This window comes from Salmo salar, chromosome 21, assembly GCF_965601325.2.
Source record: "Salmo salar chromosome 21, fSalSal1, whole genome shotgun sequence".
Lineage (NCBI taxonomy): Eukaryota > Metazoa > Chordata > Actinopteri > Salmoniformes > Salmonidae > Salmo > Salmo salar.
Genome location: NC_138311.1, coordinates 35,822,547 through 35,842,322, shown reverse-complemented (window position 1 = coordinate 35,842,322; position 19,776 = coordinate 35,822,547). Strand labels below are relative to the sequence as shown.

Sequence of the window (19,776 nt, the reverse complement as noted above, 5' to 3'; positions counted from 1 at the left end):
CTTAACCACACCTCCCACTTTTCGCGAATTCAAAGTATATGTGGTTGTGAACATAACGGAGTGTTCTTTTGCTTTAGCTGGTCTTTTTTGTAACAATTCATCTCGTGTTTTTTCCAATGCCAAATGAAGAGCTTCATCCACACATTGTGGCGAATAGCCTCTTCTTAGAAACCTAGTGCGCATCTCCGCTGCTTTTTCTAGATAATCATCATTGGAATAGCATATACGGCGCAGTCTGAAAAACTGGCTTCTAGGAAGTCCTCTTTTTAATGGCTCAGGGTGGAAGCTGTCCCCCTGTAATAGAGTATTTCTGTCTGTTTCTTTTCGATACAGAGTTGTAAACAGGGTTCCATTTGATTTCTCAATCCACATATCGAGGTAATGAACGCGTTGAGTGTCACTTTCAATAGTAAATTTGAGATTGGGATCCATGTCATTGAGTAGTGCCATAAAATCTGACAGCTCTTGTTCAGTTCCTTCCCATATGCAAGAAATGTCGTCAATATATCGATACCACTTCAGGATTTTATTCAAAAATGGATTTTCGTTTTTGTTAATGACTAAACGTTCTTCAAATAGACCCACATAAAGGTTAGCATAGCTAATGTTGTGTTGTGAATTTAAAATATGTTCCTATTTAAGATTACTTTGTTTTTTCGTATGATGTACCCAATGATTAATGAAAACTTGCTATGTCCTCGTTGTGATTTTATGGATGTGTTCGGTACGTCTTGTCTATACACTTTTGTAATATTTGTGAAATGCATATTGTTATGTTTGATAGCACTTATTTATTTTTCCTTTGCCTCCAACCCCTTTCCATACGTGGAACGGATGTGGGTGGGGCTAGGTCTACATAGAGGTGCTGTTTTCTGAAAATTCACAAAAGCTCTGACGAAGGCCGTTAGGCCGATACGTAAGCTTGTTAAATATCAGTGATACTATCAAGAACAGTGTGCAGTTTCCTTTTTTCATTCATATATTTGACAAATAAAATAGATATAAATCCGCTTCAGCAGTAGACATTACATACAGTACCAGTCAAAAGTTTAGACACACCTACTCATTAAAGGGGTTTTTCTTTATTTTTACTATTTTCTACATTGTAGAATAATAGTGAAGACATCAAAACTATGAAATAACACATTTGGAATCATTTAGTAACCAAAAAGGTGTTAAACAAATAGAAATGTTTCAAAGTAGCCACCCTTTGCCTTAATGACAGCTTTGCACACTCTTGGCATTCTCTCAATCATCTTCATGAGGTAGTCACCTGGAATGCATTTCAATTAACAGGTGTCTTGTTAATTTGTGTAATTTCTTTCCTTCTTAATGCGTTTGAGCCAATCAGTTGTGTTGTGACAAGGTAGGGGTGGTATACAGAAGATAGCCCTATTTGGTAAAATACCAAGTCCATATTATGGCAAAAACAGCTCATATAAGCAAAGAGAAACAGAATACAGAACATTTCAAGAACTTTGAAAGTTTCTTCAAGTGCAGTCGCAAAAACTATCAAGCGCTATGATCAAACTGTCTCTCATGAGGACCGTCACAGGAAAGGAAGACCCAGAGTTACCTCTGCTGCAGAGGATAAGTTCATTAGAGTTAACTGCACCTCAGATTGCAACCCAAATAAATGCTTCAGAGAGTTCAAGTAACAGACACATTTAAACATCAACTGTTCAGAGGAGACTGCGTGAATCAGGCCTTCATGGTCGAATTGCTGCAAAGAAACCACTACTAAAGGACACCAATAAGAAGAAGAGACTTGCTTGGGCCAAGAAACACAAGCTGGTGGAAATCTGTCCTTTGGTCTGATGAGTCCAAATTTGAGATTTTTGGTTACAACCGTCATGTCCTTGTGAGAAGCAGAGTAGATGAATGGATGATCTCCGCATGTGTGGTTCCCACCGTGAAGCATGGAGGGGGAGGTGTGGGGGTGCTTTGCTGGTGACACTGATTTATTTAGAATTCAAGGCACACTTAACAAGCATGGCTACCACAACATTCTGCAGTGATACGCCATCCCATCTGGTTTGCGCTTAGTGGGACTATCATTTGTTTTTCAACAGGACAATGACCCATAACAAAGCTCCAGGCTGTGTGAAGGCTATTTGACCAAGAAGGAGAGTGTTGGAGTGCTGCATCAGATGCCCTGGTCTCCATAATTACCCCACCTCAACCCAATTGAGATGGTTTACCTGACCTCAACCCAATTGAGATGATTTGGGATGAGTTGGACTGCAGAGTGAAGGAAAAGCAGCCAGAAAGTGCTCAGCATGTGTGGGAACTCCTTCAAGGCTGTTGGAAATGCATTCCTCATGAAGATGGTTGAGAGAAAGCCAAGAGTGTGCAAAGCTCTCATGAAAAGTGTGGCTACTTTGAAGAATCTCAAATCTAAAATATATTTTGATTTTGTTTAACTCTTTTGGTTACTACATGATTCCATATGTTATTTCATAGTTTTAATGTCTTCACTATTTAGAAAATAGTAAAAATAAGAAAAACCCTTGAATGAGTAGGTACTGTACATGAGTACAAACTTGTGAACTGTTAAGTTGTGTTTTCCTCTGGTCAGACATACCAATAATGCCTTGTTTATCTCTTGGTTAGGCCTATACTAGTGTTTCCAAGGCTTCTCTGGGCATCGCAGACCACCGTGAGCTAGGCAAGATGATGAATACCATTATATTCCACACCAAGATGGTGGATTCCCTGGTGGAGATGCTGGTGGAGACGTCTGACCTCTCCATATTCTGGTAAGTAAACCTTGTCTGCGCCAGAACAGCCCAAAAGAGCATATCTCCTGTTTCCGTAGCGTGAGGCAGCTTGATGTAGAAGTACACCCCCTGGACAAGACGCTAGTTTGCAGCAGGGCCTATTCTGGAAGGGGTCTACATTGACATTTACCTCCATGTTCAGTTACACCGCCGTTTAAAACAGTAAAAGGTATTCGGTTATGTGGACTCCATCTCCTGGTAGGCGTCTACATTTGGGATTCAGATTCCTATTTAGAAAAACTTACATGTCCCATTTTTTTCTTTTACCAGGAAAAGCCCATTGAGACCCAGAGTCTCTTTTTCAATGGAGGCAGCAACAATCAATACATTACGAAATTAAAACATACAGCATTACAATACAATTCACCAGCATGATCCAGCCTAAAATAAGTGTTTACATTCCTGTAACAGTCTCCCATCAAAAATGTGAATGAATTCAGTGGCACTAACATATCTAGATGCAGCATGGATTGTAGATTATTCCATGCCTCTGGTGCACAAGACGAGAAGGCAGTCTTGCCTAATACTGTAAATGTCCTGGGGACTTTAAGTAGCAACCACCTAGCAGACTGGGTATGTAACTGCTGGTGGTGAGGGAGACCAGACTACAGAGGTAAAGAGGGAGTTTATTCAAAAGGGCTTTGTAGACAAACACATACAAATGTATCTTTCTGTGCATATAAAGTGAGGTCCAACCCACCATTTTGGTACAAGTGGCAATGGGTGAGTGACTTGGCATTTGTAATAGAGCACAAGGATGCATGATAAACAGAGTCCAGTTTCTGTAAGACGGAGGAGGCTGCATGCATATACAACAAGTCACGTTAATAAATTAAAGACAGAAAAGTGGCCTGAACAAGCTTCTTTCTATCCATAAGCAGGAAGCAAGGCTTATTATTAAAATAAAAACCCAATTTCAGTTTCTTCACAAGATTATCCATATGAACTTCAAAGAACAACGTGTCATCCAAATATATACCTAGGTATTTGTAGGTTGGCACTTTTTTTCAATGAATAAGCCACCAGATGTGACAATGCTAACCTTCTTTGGCTAAGTGCGAGCTCATGAATTTAGTTTTTTGCACATTCACGACCAGTTTGAGACCATAAAGGGAGGCCTGCAGTGACTGAAAGCAGTCTGGAGCTCTTCAACAGCCTGAACCAGAGAAGGAGCACATGAATATATGACCATGATCAGCATATAGATACAACTTTGCTGGTTGCATCCCAGTTCCCAAATCATAAATAAAAATTGAGAACAATACAGGAGCAAAAATGGCACCTTGGGGCACACCTCTATTAATCTCAAGAAAGCTAGCCTTGTGATTGTCAGTATTTACACATTGTGTTCTGTCAGAAAGATAGTTCCTAAACCAATTTACTGCTCCTTCACTGAGACCAATGTTACTGAGTCTAGCTAGCAACAATTCATGGTCAACTAAATCAAATGCCTTTGATAAATCAACAAACAGAGCAGCACAATGATGTTTTTTTATCAGGTGCATTTGTCAGTTGCCATAGCTGCAGTTGTGGTGCTGTGCCCTGATCTAAAGCCAGACTGAACCTCGCTCAGTATGTTCTGTTCAATTAAGACGTTTTTTAACTGAGTTCACTAGGGATTCAGACTAGACTTTGGCAAGGATAGGGAGTTTAGAGATAGGACAATAGTTATTAGCAACTGAGGGATCTCCACCCTTTAGCAGTGGGAGGACATAAGCTGATTTCCAAATGCTGGGTATGGAATTGGTCAAGATACTCAAGTTGAAAATGTGAGCCACAGGTTCAGTGATAATACCAGCTGCAATCTTAAAGAGGTAGGGATCCAGGTTGTCTGGACCTGCAGACTTTTTGTGTCTATTGCCTGTAGTGCTTTATAGACCTCGGCATAAGAAACAGGCTCAAAGTTAATGGTTCACATGAGGGCCTATATCATACTTTACTGTAACAGAACTTACATTAGAGACCTGGGCCCCACCATTATCAAAAACCATTATCAAAAACTGAACCAGCAGATATGAAGTGCTTGTTAAAAACCCCAAACAATATTGTCTTTATCTTCTTTAGAATCCATCATTAAATGGTCAGGAAGGCCAGAGGATACATTAGAACCTGACACTGATGTGATTAGCTTCCAAAACTTGGTAGGGTTGTTAAGGTTCTCTGTGACTGTATTTAGATAGAAATCTGATTTGGACTTCCTGATCAATCCTGTAATTTTTTTCTGAAGGAGGCCCAGTCAACAGGAGCATTGAGTAAAATGGTGCTGGAGCAGAAACCGATTGTTTGTTTTTCTGCGTTGTTTGAAACTAAATTTTTTTACTATTTTTGCACATAATGCTGCCTCTACTGTCTCTTATGACTGAAAATAACTTCTAGACATCAGGACTGCGATTACTCACCACGGACTAGCAGAATCCTTTTTCTCCTTTCACGACTCTGACGAGCCCGAGGCGGAGGATATATGGCTCCCTCGGGAACAGGCCCCGGCCCCAGTGACCTGCGTGAAGAGGAGGCGGAGAAAGAGAGGCCGGGCTGCCTTCTGAGGAGTAGGAGGCGATCAAATTTTTACGATTTTTTATTTTTTTTAACCTTTATTTAACTAGGCAAGTCAGTTAAGAACAAATTCTTATTTTCAATGACGGCCTAGGAACAGTGGGTTAACTGCCTTGTTCAGGGGCAGAACAACAGATTTGTACCTTGTCAGCTCGGGGATTCGAACTTGTAACCTTTCGGTTACTAGCCCAACGCTCTAACCACTGCCGCCCCAAATAAACCCCCACTTCCTTCAATTCTGCTCACAAACATGCAATCTTTGGACAATAAAATGGATGAGTTATTGGGAAGATTAAACTACCAACGGGACATTAAAAACTGTTACATCTTATGCTTCACGGACTTGTGGCTGAAAGACGACAATATCAACATACAGCTGGCTGGTTATACGATGTACCGGCAGAATAGAACAGCAGCGTCTGGTAAGACCAGGGGCGGTGGTCTATGTATTTTTGTAAACAACAGTAGGTGCACGATATCTAAGGAAGTCTCGAGCTATTGCTCGCCTGAGGTAGAGTTTCTCACGATAAGCTGCAGACCACATTTCCTACCGAGAGAGTTTTCATCTATATTCTTTGTAGCTGTTTGCATACCACCACAGTCGGAGGCTGGCACTAAGATAGCATTGAATGAGCTATATTCTGCCATAAGCAAACAAGAAAACGCTCACCCAGAGGCGGTGCTCCTAGTAGCCGGGGACTTTAATGCAGAGAAACTTAAATGAGTTTTACCTCATTTCTATCAACATGTTAAATGTGCAACCAGAGGGAAAATAATTCTGGACCACCTATACTCCACACACACAGATGCATACAAAGCTCTCGCTCGCCCTCCATTTGGCAAATCTGACCATAATTCTATCCTCCTGATTCCTGACTACAAGCAAAAATTTAAGCAGGAAGCACCAGTAACTAGATCTATAAAATAAGTGGTCAGATGAAGCAGATGCTAAGCTACAGGACTGTTTTGCTAGCACAGACTGGAATATTTTCCAGGATTCCTCCAATGGCGTTGAGGAGTACACATCTGTCATTGGCTTCATCAATAAGTGCATCAACGACGACGTCCCCACAGTGACCATACGTACATACCCCAACCAGAAACAACGGATTACAGGGAGCATCTGCACTGAGCTAAAGGCTAGAGCTGCCGCTTTCAAGGAGTGGGACTCTAACCCGGAAGCTTATAAGAAATCCCACTATGCCCTCCGATGAACCATCAAACAGGCAAAGGGTCAATACAGGACTAAGATGGAGTTGTACTACACCGGCTCTGATGCTCGTCGGATGTGACAGGGCCTGCAAACTATTACAGAACATAAAGGGAAGCACAGTCGCGAGCTGCCCAGTGACACGAGCCTACCAGACAAGCTAAATTACTTCTATGCTCACTTTAAGGGAAGTAACACTGAAGCATGCATGAGGGCACCAGCTGTACTGGAAGACTGTGATCACACTCTCCGTAGCCAATGTGAGTAAGACCTTTAGACAGGTCAACATTCGCAGGGCCAGACGGATTACCAGGACGTGTACTGCGAGCATGCACAGACCTATTAGCAAGTGTCTTCACTGACATTTTCAACCTCTCCCTGTCGGAGTCTGCAATACCAACATGTTTTAAGTAGACCACCATAGTGCCTCTGCCCAAGAACACTAAGGTAACCTGCCTAAATGAATACCGACCCGTGGCACTCACATCTGTAACCATGAAGTGCTTTGAAAGGCTGGTCATGGCTCACATCAACACCATCATCCCAGAAACCCTAGACCCACTCCAATTTGCATACCGCCCTAACAGATCCACAGATGATGCAATCTCTATTGCACTCCACACTGCCCTTTCCCACCTGGACAAAAGGAACACCTACGTGAGAATGCTATTCATTGACTACAGCTCAGCATTCAACACCATAGTGCCCTCAAGCTCATCACTAAGCTAAGGACCCTGGGACTAAACATCTCCCTCAGCAACTGGATCCTGGACTTCCTGACGGGCCGCCCCCAGGTGGTAAGGGTAGGTAACAACACGTCTGCCAACACTGATCCTCAATACAGGGTCCCCTCAGGGGTGCGTGCTCAGCCCCCTCCTGTGCTCCCTGTTAACTCATGACTGCGCGGCCAGGCACGACTCCAACACCATCATTAAATTTGCCGATGACCCAACAGTGGTAGGCCTGATCACCATCAACAACGAGACAGCCTGTAGGGAGGTCAGAAACCTGGCAGTGTGGTGCCAGGACAACAACCTCTCCCTCAACGTGATCAAGACAAAGGAAATGATTGTGGACTACAGGAAAAAGAGGACCGAGCACGCCCCCGTTCTCATCGATGGGGCTGCAGTGGAGCAGGTTGAGAGCTTCAAGTTCCTTGGTGTCCACATCACCAACAAACTAACATGGTCCAAGCACAACTTGACAGTCCTGAAGCGGGCATGACAAAACCTATTCCCCCTCAGGAGACTGAAAAGATTTGGCATGGATCCTCAGAACCTCAAAAGGTTCTACAGCTGCGCCATCGAGAGCATCCTGATTGGTTGCATCACTGCCTGGTATGGCAATTGCTCGGCCTCTGACCGCAAGGGACTACAGAGGGTAGTGCGTACGGCCCAGTACATCACTGGGTCCAAGCTTCCTGCCATCCAGAACCTCTATACCAGGCGGTGTCAGAGGAAGGCCCTAAAAATTGTCAGACTCCAGCCACCCTAGTCATAGACTGTTCTCTCTGCTACCACACGGCAAGCGATACCTGAGCACCAGGTCTAGGTCCAAAAGACTTCTAAACAGCTTCTACCCCCAAGCCATAAGACTCCTGAACATCTACATTTACATTTACGTCATTTAGCAGACGCTCTTATCCAGAGCGACTTACAAATTGGTGCATTCACCTTATGATATCTAGTCAAATGGCTACCCAGACTATTCACATTGCCCCCTCCCCTCTCCACCACTGCCACTCTCTCTTGTCATCTATGCATAATTAAAGTGACTAACTCTACCTACATGTACATACTCCCTCAAATAACCGGTGCCCCTGCACATTGACTCTGTACCGGCACCCCCCCTGTATATATTATTATTTTTTTTATTGCTCCTCTTTAATTACTTGTTACTTTTCTCATTGTTATCCGTATTTTTTGAAACTGCACTGTCGGTTAGGGGCTCGTATGTAAGCATTTCACTGTAAGGTAAAATGCCTGTTGTATTACCTGTTGTATTACCTGTTGTATTCGGCGCATGTGACTAATAAAATTTGATTTGATTTGTATGTCTATCTTGAGCCCAAGAGACATTTCTATTTCAAATGAATTCTGCCAAGTTATCAGAAAACCAGGGATGGTCCCTTCCACTGATTCTACATTTCTTCACAGGGGCATGCTGATTACAAATGGACAAAAATGTCATATAAAAATATTCCCAGGCGGTGTCAACATTGGGAATCAGATCATGTAAACGCTTGTTTATCAAACTGTCTAAAATGTCTTAAAAATAGAACGGGGTTTGGCTTTGGTCATTTTTGTATTTCTAACACAAGCTATTGCACAGTGATCACTGACATCATTACAGAATATCCCAGTCCATGTGTATTTGTGAGGGGTATTCGTTAGAAGAATGTCCAATAGCGTTGGTTTGTTAGGTGCTCTGGGATTTGATCTTGTAGGTGCATTCATTAATTGTGCCAGATTCAGAGTCACACAGTTCTTTAAAAGAGTCCGATACAGATGTAAGCATGCCCCGCTTCATATCTCCTAAAATAATGAATTCAGATTTATTTAGAGCCATTGCTGGGCAATTTAATTGAAAAGTAAAATACTAATAAAAACACATGAAATGTACATATAAAAGTAAAAACAGAAGACGCGACATCAATAGAAATAGATTGGATCAAAGTTGCAGTGTGCAAGTGGGAGGTTTACCTCTGGAGGCTACATTTACATCTACCTCCATATTCAGTTAAAGTCGTTTACAAGGAAAACATAGTAAAAGCTAATAGGCTATATAGCCATCACTCATCCTCTAAAACCCCATGGTAACTGTCTGTTAGAGGTTTTGTTATGTTATTTTTCTTTATGTTCGGTGGAGACAGCACAGGAGAGGAGAGGGTTGGACAGATTTAAATATGATTGTACCAGATGGATGTTTGAAGTTTGCAGCTCATGCTCGTTCTATTCCTCCTCTCTTCTCTCTCTCTCGTCCTCTTTCTCCCTCTCTCTTCCTCTTTCCCTCTCTCTCTTCTCCTCTTTCCCTCTCTCTCTCGCTCCCTCTCCTCCTCTTTCCCTCTCTCTCTCTTCTCCTCTTTCCCTCTCTCCCTCTCTCTCGCTCCCTCTCCTCCTCTTTCCCTCTCTCTCTCTGTCCTTCTCCCTTCTGATAGCTTTTACAGTCGTGCATTTGAGAAGATGTTCCAGCAGTGTTTGGAGCTGCCATCCCAGTCTCGTCACTCCATCTCCTTCCCTCTGCTCTGTACCCACTTCATGAGCTGCACCCATGAGCTCTGTCCTGAGGAGGTGAGTGTCCCATTGAGATACGATGTTACCACTGTCACAAAACATCACAGTAAGCATCACTAAGGTCTGGCCGGTCACTCTGCGATAGTCATTTATTAAAGAAATGTATTTTCAACACAACATATTCAATTGATCAGGTCGCCCTTGCAAAATATGTTTTTAAGTTAAATAAATGAATACATGAAATACATGTAATGGCCCCTGACATGTAAAGATGAATGTTTTTGTATGTTTTTTTAGATGTCTTTCCAAGAATTGGAATCTTAAGTAAAATATATTGGTGCAGTAGCAGCCTATTCCATTTGGACTCATCTCTCTCATTAGTTTTGTAGCTCTTAGGGGGGACTGCTAGTCTCAGAGAAACAGGCCATTTCACAGGATGTCTCACACAGGCTGGGAAAGTCTCCTTCAGCTCTGTCTCAGTGCTGCTAGGGCCCACGGCTGCATCCCAAATGGCATGCTATTCCCTATTAGTGCAATACTTTTGGCCACAACTTTTGCCTGGTCAAAGGTAGCGCACTAATAGAGAATAGTGTGCCATTTGGGACCCAGCCTCTGTCTCCTTCCGCAGCAGCAGGATGGAGTCATACAGAGAATCAGGAAAGTAACTGCAAATTTTCTGGGGTTGTGGAATGTTGTGTAACGAAGCGTCCAGCGCTGTGGTCCATGTACCCGGATGTGTACTGAGAAGTAGAGGGCTGAAAAGCATGATTTATTAAATCTGTAGTTGAACCATACACTGGTGCAGCTACTAGCTACTCCCAGGGGGATGTGAAAGCCCTCCGCTCACACAGCCTCCACAACAGATTTCTGTTTCCCTCTCTGCTGAAATACGCCAGGCACATTCATGTTTGTTCCTGCCAAACATGGAGCCCAATATCCATTTAGTTTGGTAAATAAGGCATATTTTCGCTCCTAATTGGTTGACAAACAGTACCAAAAGAAGTGGCACAATGGGCGTTCTCATGTGGCCGAGCAGAGTGGTCAAAGGAGGGCCTTTTGCTTAGGAGCTGTCTGAGTGCACTTAGGGAAATAAAATAGATTTATAGAGCCATAGGCTTGGATTTCACAAAACTCCCTCTCTCAGCGTGTTTTCAAAATGTTCCTCTTCCTATGTCCACTCCTCATAGCTTTGGGCAGCTGCAAACTTTATTTATGTTGGAAAAGCATTAAATGTTTCCAAGAATATTTCCATCTTGCACGGAACTTTTTACAGTGGTTTGTATTAACAGTAAAAGGTCTGTGTCCCAAATGGCACCCTGTTCTATTTTTGACCAGGGCTTATCAGAGATGTGAGTCTGACTCGAGTCACAACTTTGATGACTTGAGACTCTGCTTGATATAAAATAACTTGACATGACTTGGACTTCGAGCCTCAAGACTCGGGACTCGACTTTGACTTGAGAATGATTACTTAAAATGATCTGGGCAGGTTTTGTAACGTCTTGTCACTCATTTTGTGGCACAGAGTCTCCATGGATTGCTCTACATGCAGCCAGAGACAGTATCGCAATTGCAAAAAAACTGATTGGCTAGTGAAACGCACACTCTTCCCTCTGATTGAACCAGCAAACTGTCAATCAACACAGGTCGGCTGAGCTAGCACAGTGAGAAGGTTTTGGGGGCTTGTGAGTGTGGAACTGAATGGGAAAAATATATATTTCTCATACATATTTTTAATAGGCCACATACATACTGTTTATATTTATACCTTTGCTTATTCGATCTGGTCACCTAACGTTAGCCTACGGCATTGGACCAAATTCTTGTTTCAAAAACTTCTAATCTGTGCTTCAGAACCAAAAAGTTGTGTGTCTTAACGGTTGACCAGTCACCAGCATTGGCGCGCAAAGGCAGACGCACATATTCAGATTAGTGACCAGAAAGAGCTTGTTTGATGTTCTCCAGTTTTGCCTGGCAAAAAGAGAGTAGCATACCTACATTAATATTATCCATATAAAGTACCGTTTAGCAATCTGCTACGGACATATCTTTGCCACAACAAGCTGGTGATTTCATTGATCATTTTCAAATTTCAGATAGGCCTAGTTTGGGTGGTTTATAATTGTATACCTCAGTTTTGGTACTGGCTATATGTCTAAAGATAGCTGTAACATCACACTACCTTCAGTACTTACCTGATGAAGATGTTACATTCTGGAGAATTAATGACAATATTTGTGAGTAAGAAAAAGGCTACAGACAGATCATGCTTTCCATCTGATCCAGCAACCTCTGCTGCACACAGACCTATGATCCTGCAACCTCTGCTGCACACAGACCTATGATCCTGCAACCTCTGCTGCACACAGTTAGACCTATGATCCTGCAACCTCTGCTGCATACAGTTAGACCTATGATCCTGCAACCTCTGCTGCACACAGACCTATGATCCTGCAACCTCTGCTGCACACAGTTAGACCTATGATCCTGCAACCTCTGCTGCATACAGTTAGACCTATGATCCTGCAACCTCTGCTGCACACAGACCTATGATCCTGCAACCTCTGCTGCACACAGTTAGACCTATGATCCTGCAACCTCTGCTGCATACAGTTAGACCTATGATCCTGCAACCTCTGCTGCATACAGTTAGACCTATGATCCTGCAACCTCTGCTGCATACAGTTAGACCTATGATCCTGCAACCTCTGCTGCATACAGTTAGACCTATGATCCTGCAACCTCTGCTGCATACAGTTAGACCTATGATCCTGCAACCTCTGCTGCATACAGTTAGACCTATGATCCTGCAACCTCTGCTGCATACAGTTAGACCTATGATCCTGCAACCTCTGCTGCATACAGTTAGACCTATGATCCTGCTTGCTCTGACCTCCAGAGAAGTGAGTGTCATAATATCCCTAGTTGATATTGACTGCTAACATGAATGACTTTCAGCTCCAAATGTAAAACGCAGTTTATTTCTGTATCTTGTGTTTTGAAAATGCATCACCGTTTCTGGCTGTAATGACAGGCTACATTTGCGGAGTGAACAGATTGCTGATTTTCTGTACAGCTATAGGATCGTTTGCAGCACAAACGTCAAATTGTAGGGAGAGATGATTGACATAAATGAATATCAAATAGTCTCATATGCCTATTTAAATAAAGGTCAAATAAAAAATAAAATAAAATATGCGGCTCTGAAAATCAAGTGATTTGGTGATCAAGAATTTGAACCGTTTACTTTGCAAGCTCACCAGCAATGGGGCATCAAGCAAGAATTACTAACATAGGCCTACTGGTGTTTTGCTATGTCAAAATGTACTTGTGAGTCTTGTTTGGAATTGGTTGTTAATGTATTATTACATAATCAGTGTGTTGTAGACAAAATAAAGGGCTGTCTGGTAGCCTCCATAAATAGACACATTTTTAGTTGAACAAGTCGTTGCCTGTATACATTTTTTTACTTGACTTGACTTTAAAAAACGTGACTTGACTCAACTTGACTTGCTCTTAGAATGCACGACTTGGACTTGACTCCAGACTCGACTGGATCTACTGGGGACTCGACTTGAGACTTGGACCTTGTGACTCAAATAATAGTGACTTGGTCCCCACCTCTGGGGCTCATACATCTCAAATGGCACCCTATTCCCTACTTTGTTCCCTGGTCAAAAGTAGTGCACTACATAAGGAATAGGATGCCATTTGGGACGCAACCAAGGTCACAGAACTTCAGCGAAAGGTCAGTCTCAGGCATCTAATTCGATTTTTTTGTCTTCTTCTTTTGGCAGCTAAACGTCATTTTACATCCGATTTATTTATTTAAAAAAATCCTCAGCATTTTAACCTTTTTAGGCCATAATCATTTCAACAAAAATTAAAATGCAACAATTGTTAGAAAGAAAGCTATTCCATGTGAACTCTTCTCAGAAAATGTTGAGTGACTAGATAATAATTGAAGTATGTTGTGTAAGGAGCACACACACAGTATTAATATAGAGTCTGACGTCTGCCGGTTAGCAGTGGCCTGAGGGAGAAATGAGACCTGTCACTCACAGCTTTAAATTTCAACCTTTGTTCATGTCTTCCATGCCTGGGGGAACAAATAACTCCCCCACCCTCTATGACTTTCAAAAAGACCAAACTGAATGGTTTAAAGAGCAAACTGCCATGGGATTCATTTAAGATACTCTTTGAAGAGGTAGGGTTTCAGATGTTTTTGGAAGATGGGCAGGGAATCGGGCGGGTTCTAGCTTCAGGGGGAAGATGGTTCCACCATTGGCAGGGTTTTTTCTGCATTAAAAAAAGTATTGGGCGGACTGCCTAAGCGCTTTTTCTGCCGTCCATGTCCAAACAGTAAATGTAGTCTCGTTCAACCCTCCCACTTTTCCCGCTGCATTTCATATACAGGTTCTGTAGCCAAAGTAGACAATTCCCGCTCTTTTATTCAGAGAAAATAGCCCTTAGGTTACCGTTCAAAAGACATGACCCATAATACCGCCACTACTTTTTTTTTCTATCATGCATTGGTGGGCTGCATTTTACATCCATAAATCATATTGCGGGCTGTTTTAAATCCTAGCTACTTGTGGACCGGACTATTAACTATTTGTTTAGCCTACAATTTGTTCAGTCAAGTTACCTTATTAGCTAGCTATAGCTAACAACCTGGGGCGCGTTCAGCAGGACGCAACGTTTAGAATGTTCAGATAGAAATATGCTATGTAGAACAAACCTGCCTCTGACATGTTGAGTAAGGAATAACGTTGGCTCTATTCATGGTATTTCTATCTTCAACATTCGAGAACATTTTTCAACTGAACGTGGCCCTGGTAACATTACCAGTAGTCTATATGCAAACATTTGGTGGCACATAAAAGGGAGAGCAAACAATAGATTGACTAAATTCCTCTTGCCACTACACTATATCTGACTGGGTAAATATCTTTATTTTGAGTTAATGTGGACCCAGAGACTCAGACTCGAGCACTGGGACTCAAGACTTTTAGTTTAGTGACTCAACTATATCATTGGTTGAGACAGTCATTAGCTCCCATTATACTTTTAGGCATCAATGTGGCTGCGGCGTCTGTGAAATGATGATAACAATGTCAATGAGGGGATGAGTGAGGGAGGTGTAACCCATACTACTTCGCCAATACTTTACTGCACCATCTGGTGATTGTGCCTCTCTCTCTCTCTCTCCTCTGTCTCTCTGTCTGTGCTTGAGTGTGTCTGTTTGTTTTGTATGTAATGTCAATGTAGGCTGAAATAGTCATTTACATGGCCAGATAATTGTTATATATTCTAATACCAGTGCCATGAAAAAGTATTTGCCCGCTTACTGATTTTCTCTATTTTTGATACCGAATGTTATCAGATCTTCAACCAACGGTGAAGCATGGTGGTGGTAGTGTGATGGTTTGGGGATGCTTTGCTGCCTCAGGACCTGGACAACTTGCCTTAATAGAAGGAACCATGAATTCTGCTCTGTATCAGAAGCAGTTCTGAGTTAAAGCAAGAGTGGGCCAACATTTCTCCACAGCGACGTGAGAGACTGATCAACAACTACAGGAAGCATTTGGTATCAGTCAAATGTGGCACAACCAGTTATTGAGTGTAAGAGGGCAATTACTTTTTCACACAGGGGAATTGGGTGTTGCACAACTTTTTTAAATAAATAAAATAACTATATATTTTTTTGTTATTTCTAAACTCTTTATCTAATATTAGGTTTTGGTTGATCTGTTAATGTTCAATATCAAAAATAGAGAAAATCAGAAAGGAGGCAAATACTTTTTCACAGCACTGTATATGTCTGTCATATTTCTGCTGTTGGGAAGAGAATGATGTTATGCAGAACAATACGTTGGTAGTAAAAGGCTATGTACTGTGTGTTTGTGCTGTTGGGAAGAGAATGATGTTATGCAGAACAATACGTTGGTAGTAAAAGGCTGTGTGTTTGTGCACATGGAAGTCAGTGATTTAGTTTACTATAGTTTGAGACAATACAAATGTGATGTGACTAAAATAAAAGGGCATTTAGTTTACTAAAATTCGCTGCTGCTTTTGTCATTTTGACAATAACTAGACTCAGTCACATTTTCGTCATTTGAATAATGATTAAGACTTAATTATGTTTTTGTCAAAATGACTAAGACTCGACTAAATCCAAAATGAACACTGGACTGAGCTGACCTGTAGGGGTGGGATGGCCAAGAGACCAGAGGTGGCAGAACAGAGTGCTCAGGTTGGGGTGTAGGGTTTCAGTTCAGCATAGCCTGAAGATAGGGAGGGTCAGTTCCCCTTGCTGCTCCGCAGGCAAGCACCATGGAGCCTCGACTGGAAGCCAGTGGCGTGTGTGGAGGAGCGGGGTGACATTGGAGAACTTGGGAAAGTTGAACACCAAGTGGGCTGCGGCATTCTGGATAAGTTGCAGGGGTTTGGTGGCACAAGCAGGGAGCCCAGCCAACAGAGAGTTGCAGTAGTCTAGACTGGAGATGACCAGAGCCTGGATTAGGATCTTTGCTGCTTCCTGTGTGAGGAAGGGTCGTACTCTATTATAATAATCAACTGAGTATACAAAACATTAGGAACATCTGCTCTTTCCATGACATTGACTGACCAGGTGAATCTAGGTGAAAACTATGATCCCTTATTGATGTCACTTGTTAAATCCACTTCAATAAGTGTAGATGAAGGGGAGGAGACCAGTTAAAGGATTTTTAAGCCTTGAGACAATTGAGTCATGGATTGTGTATGTGTGCCATTTGAGGGTGAATGGGCAAGACAAAATATTTAAGTGCCTTTTTGAATGGGGTATGGTAATTGGGGCCAGGTGCACCGGTTTGTGTCAAGAACTGCAATGCTGCTGGGTTTTTCACGCTCAACATGATTCACCACCCAAAGGACATCCAGCCAACTTGACACAACTGTGGGAAGCTTTGGAGTCAACATGGGCCAGCATGCCTGTGGAATGCTTTCGACACCTAATAGAATCCACGTCCCGACGATTTGAGGCTGTCCTGAAGGAAAAAGTGGGTGCCGCTCAATATTAGGAAGGTGTTCTTAATGTTTTGTACACTCAGTGTAATATATGCCATTTAGCAGAGACTTTTATCCAAAGCGACTTAGTCATGCATGCATTTTCTATGTATGGGTGGTCCCGGGAATCGAACCCACTATCTTGGCATTGCAAGCGCCATGCTCTACCAACTGAGCAACAGGGGACCTCTACGGATGTTGTCGACTAGAGCATGAACCTGCAGGAGCGAGTCACTTCTTTGATGTTTGCAGAGAATGACAGGGTGTTGTCCATGGTCATGCCAAGGTTCTTTGCACTCTGGGAGGGGGACACAGTTGCCCACTGTGATGGAGAGGTCTTAGAGCGGGCAGGTCTTATCTGGGAGGAAGAGCAGCTCCGTCTTGGGCTGACATCCAAGCTGAGATGTATCTCTGCGTGCCTGGCAGACATGTTGCCACCTGGGAGTGTCATCCACATAGCAATGATGGGAGCGATCATGTGAGGATTTGATGGAGCCGGGTGACTTTGTGTGTTGACAAAAGAGGACGGGGCCTAGAACTGAACCACGGGACACCAGTATTGAGAGCATATGATGCAGACTCCTCTCCATGTCACCTGGTCTGAGCAACCTGCCTGGTAGGACGCAATGCAAAAGTGTGCAGAGCCTGAAACGCCCAGCCTTATGAGGGTGGAGAGGACGACCTGATGGTTGACAGTGTTGAAGGCAGTGGATATATATCTAGGAGGATGAGGAGAGAGGGTTAGCTGTGGCAGAGCGGAGAGCGTCCGTGACACAGAGGAGAGAGGTCTCGGTTGAGTGAGCCGTCTTGAAGCCTGACTGGTTAGGGTCAAGAAGATCGTTCTGAGAGAGATAACGAGAGAGTTGGTCATAGAAAGTGTGGTGGAAATTCAACACCAGGGACACCTGGTCCAGCTTAAATGAATCACTCTTTTATCAGCAAGCTTACAACAGGTTACAACGAACTCTGCACACCGTACAGGTCTATCAGAAGCTCCCTTGGGGCAGTCCCAGCAGTTGTCTTATATACAGCTATACTGTACACAGACAAGTTATATTTGCATGATTTAGCATAATTAATGAATCATTACCGGTGGTTCGCACATGTGGCTGACCCATACCTCACGGGGATTTCTCTCTCCAAGTTGAGACCTTGAAACTGAGATACCTCGGTTGTTCCCATAGCAACATTTTGAGTGTACTGCCAAGTTGCTTATCAGTGATAGTGAGGATTCCTCCATACACAATCAGTCAGTCACCTGCATGAACCTATCTAATTGGTTATTAGAAAAGTAGCATTGATTTGGGGAAAGGGAAAGGGGGATACCTAGTCAGTTGTACAACTGAATGCATTCAAATGAAATATGTCTTCCACATTTAACCCAACCACTCTGAATCAGAGAGGTGCGGGGTGGGCTGCCATAATCGACATCCACGTCTTCAGCGCCCGGGGAACAGTGGGTTAACTGCCTTGCTCAGGGACAGAACTGCAGATTTTTACCTTGTCAGCTCGGGGATTCGATCCAGCAACCTTTTGGTTACTGGCCCAATGCTCTAAGCACTGATTTGATACACAAACATAACATTTCACTCACAAAAGCACGCTCAGGGTTTTGGAAAGAGAGGAAAGAAGGGGTACTGGTCTGTAGTTTTTGACATCAGAGGGGTCAAGAGTTGGTTTCTTGAGGAGGGGAGCAACATTGGCCATCTTGATGAGGAATGGGAGAAGGTCTCCAGAGATGTTCTGGAGAAGGGGATGGGGTCGAGCGAGCAGGTTGTCAGGCGGCTGGACATTACTAGTTGCAGGATTTAATCTGGAGAGAGAGGGGAGAAGGAGGTCACGGCGGCGGGTAGTTCTGTGAGAGTTGGACCAGTGGACTCCGTAGGCTGAGTGAATGATGAGTGGATATTGTCGATCTTCTTTTCAAAGTGGTTGGCAAAGTAATCCGTGAGGAAGGAGGAGGGGGAGGATTAAGGGGGGAAGAGAAGGTGGAAAACAGTTTCCTGGGGTTAAAGGCAGAAGCTTGAAATTTAGAGTGATAGAAAGCAGCTTTAGCACGGACACAGAGGAAGAGAAGGTAGAGAGGAGGGAGTGGAAGCATGATAGGTCCTCCGGAAGTTTAGTTTTCCCCCGTTTCCGCTCAGCTGCCCGCAGCCCTATTCTGTGAGCTATTCTGTTTGACCAGAGTTGTTTGTGGAGACTGTGTGACCAGTTTTAGAGCATGGCAGTGTGTGCTGTTCAGTCAGTGTGTACTGTTAAGGGTTGGATACCTATGAATGACAGGTTCACTCAGACCTCTCTACCTACCTAGAACTTTTTGCTATTCACAAACAGCTAGTCTGGTCCTAGATCTGTTTGGCATTGACAAATACTGAAGGAGTTAGATCTGGGACCAGGCTAACAAACAGCCGTTCACCTAACCATCCAATCTCCTATAGTGCAAACTGCTTTACCCTGGATAACATTTTCTTCCCCTTTTCCCTCCTTCCTACAGAGGCATCACATAGGCGACCGTAGCTTGTCCCTGTGCAACATGTTTCTGGATGAGATGGCTAAACAGGCCCGCAACCTTATCACAGACATCTGCACCGAGCAATGCACGCTCAGCGACCAGGTGAGGTTCTGTTGTTATTGTGATCAATCAAAGTCCACACTAAGCGACCAGAGGGCTATATTACGATACAAGCTTGATCTACTCAGGATTTTCTAAAGCTAGCCAGCTTCAGTTAGCTTCACTTTCCAGATCAGGCTTCAGCCACACTACAATGGTGGATATTGCTCGTCCGTCTGCCGCTAACTCGAGCAGGCTTGTAACTGCTCGTGCATGTCGCACGTGGCTAGTCGAAGGCTGAACTCTTAATTGATACAATGCTGAAACATCAATCTATGGACGAGTCAGTGCCACATTTTAATTTGTGCCAAAATCAAAATGAAAGACGAGTCGTCTTAC

General features: G+C 43.2%; 1 protein-coding gene across 9 annotated transcripts in view; it reads left to right on the top strand.

Moving 5' to 3' along the window:
- Positions 1-19,776, top strand: part of LOC106582262 (nck-associated protein 1) — an 89,993-nt gene that overhangs the window by 41,962 nt on the left and 28,255 nt on the right. For all 9 annotated transcript variants that reach the window (XM_014165160.3, XM_082967134.1, XM_014165159.3 and 6 more), the window contains 3 exons: positions 2,614-2,759; positions 9,701-9,833; positions 19,321-19,440. In XM_014165160.3, coding sequence (XP_014020635.1) covers positions 2,614-2,759; positions 9,701-9,833; positions 19,321-19,440 — 399 coding nt within the window. The remainder of the gene's footprint in view (positions 1-2,613; positions 2,760-9,700; positions 9,834-19,320; positions 19,441-19,776) is intronic.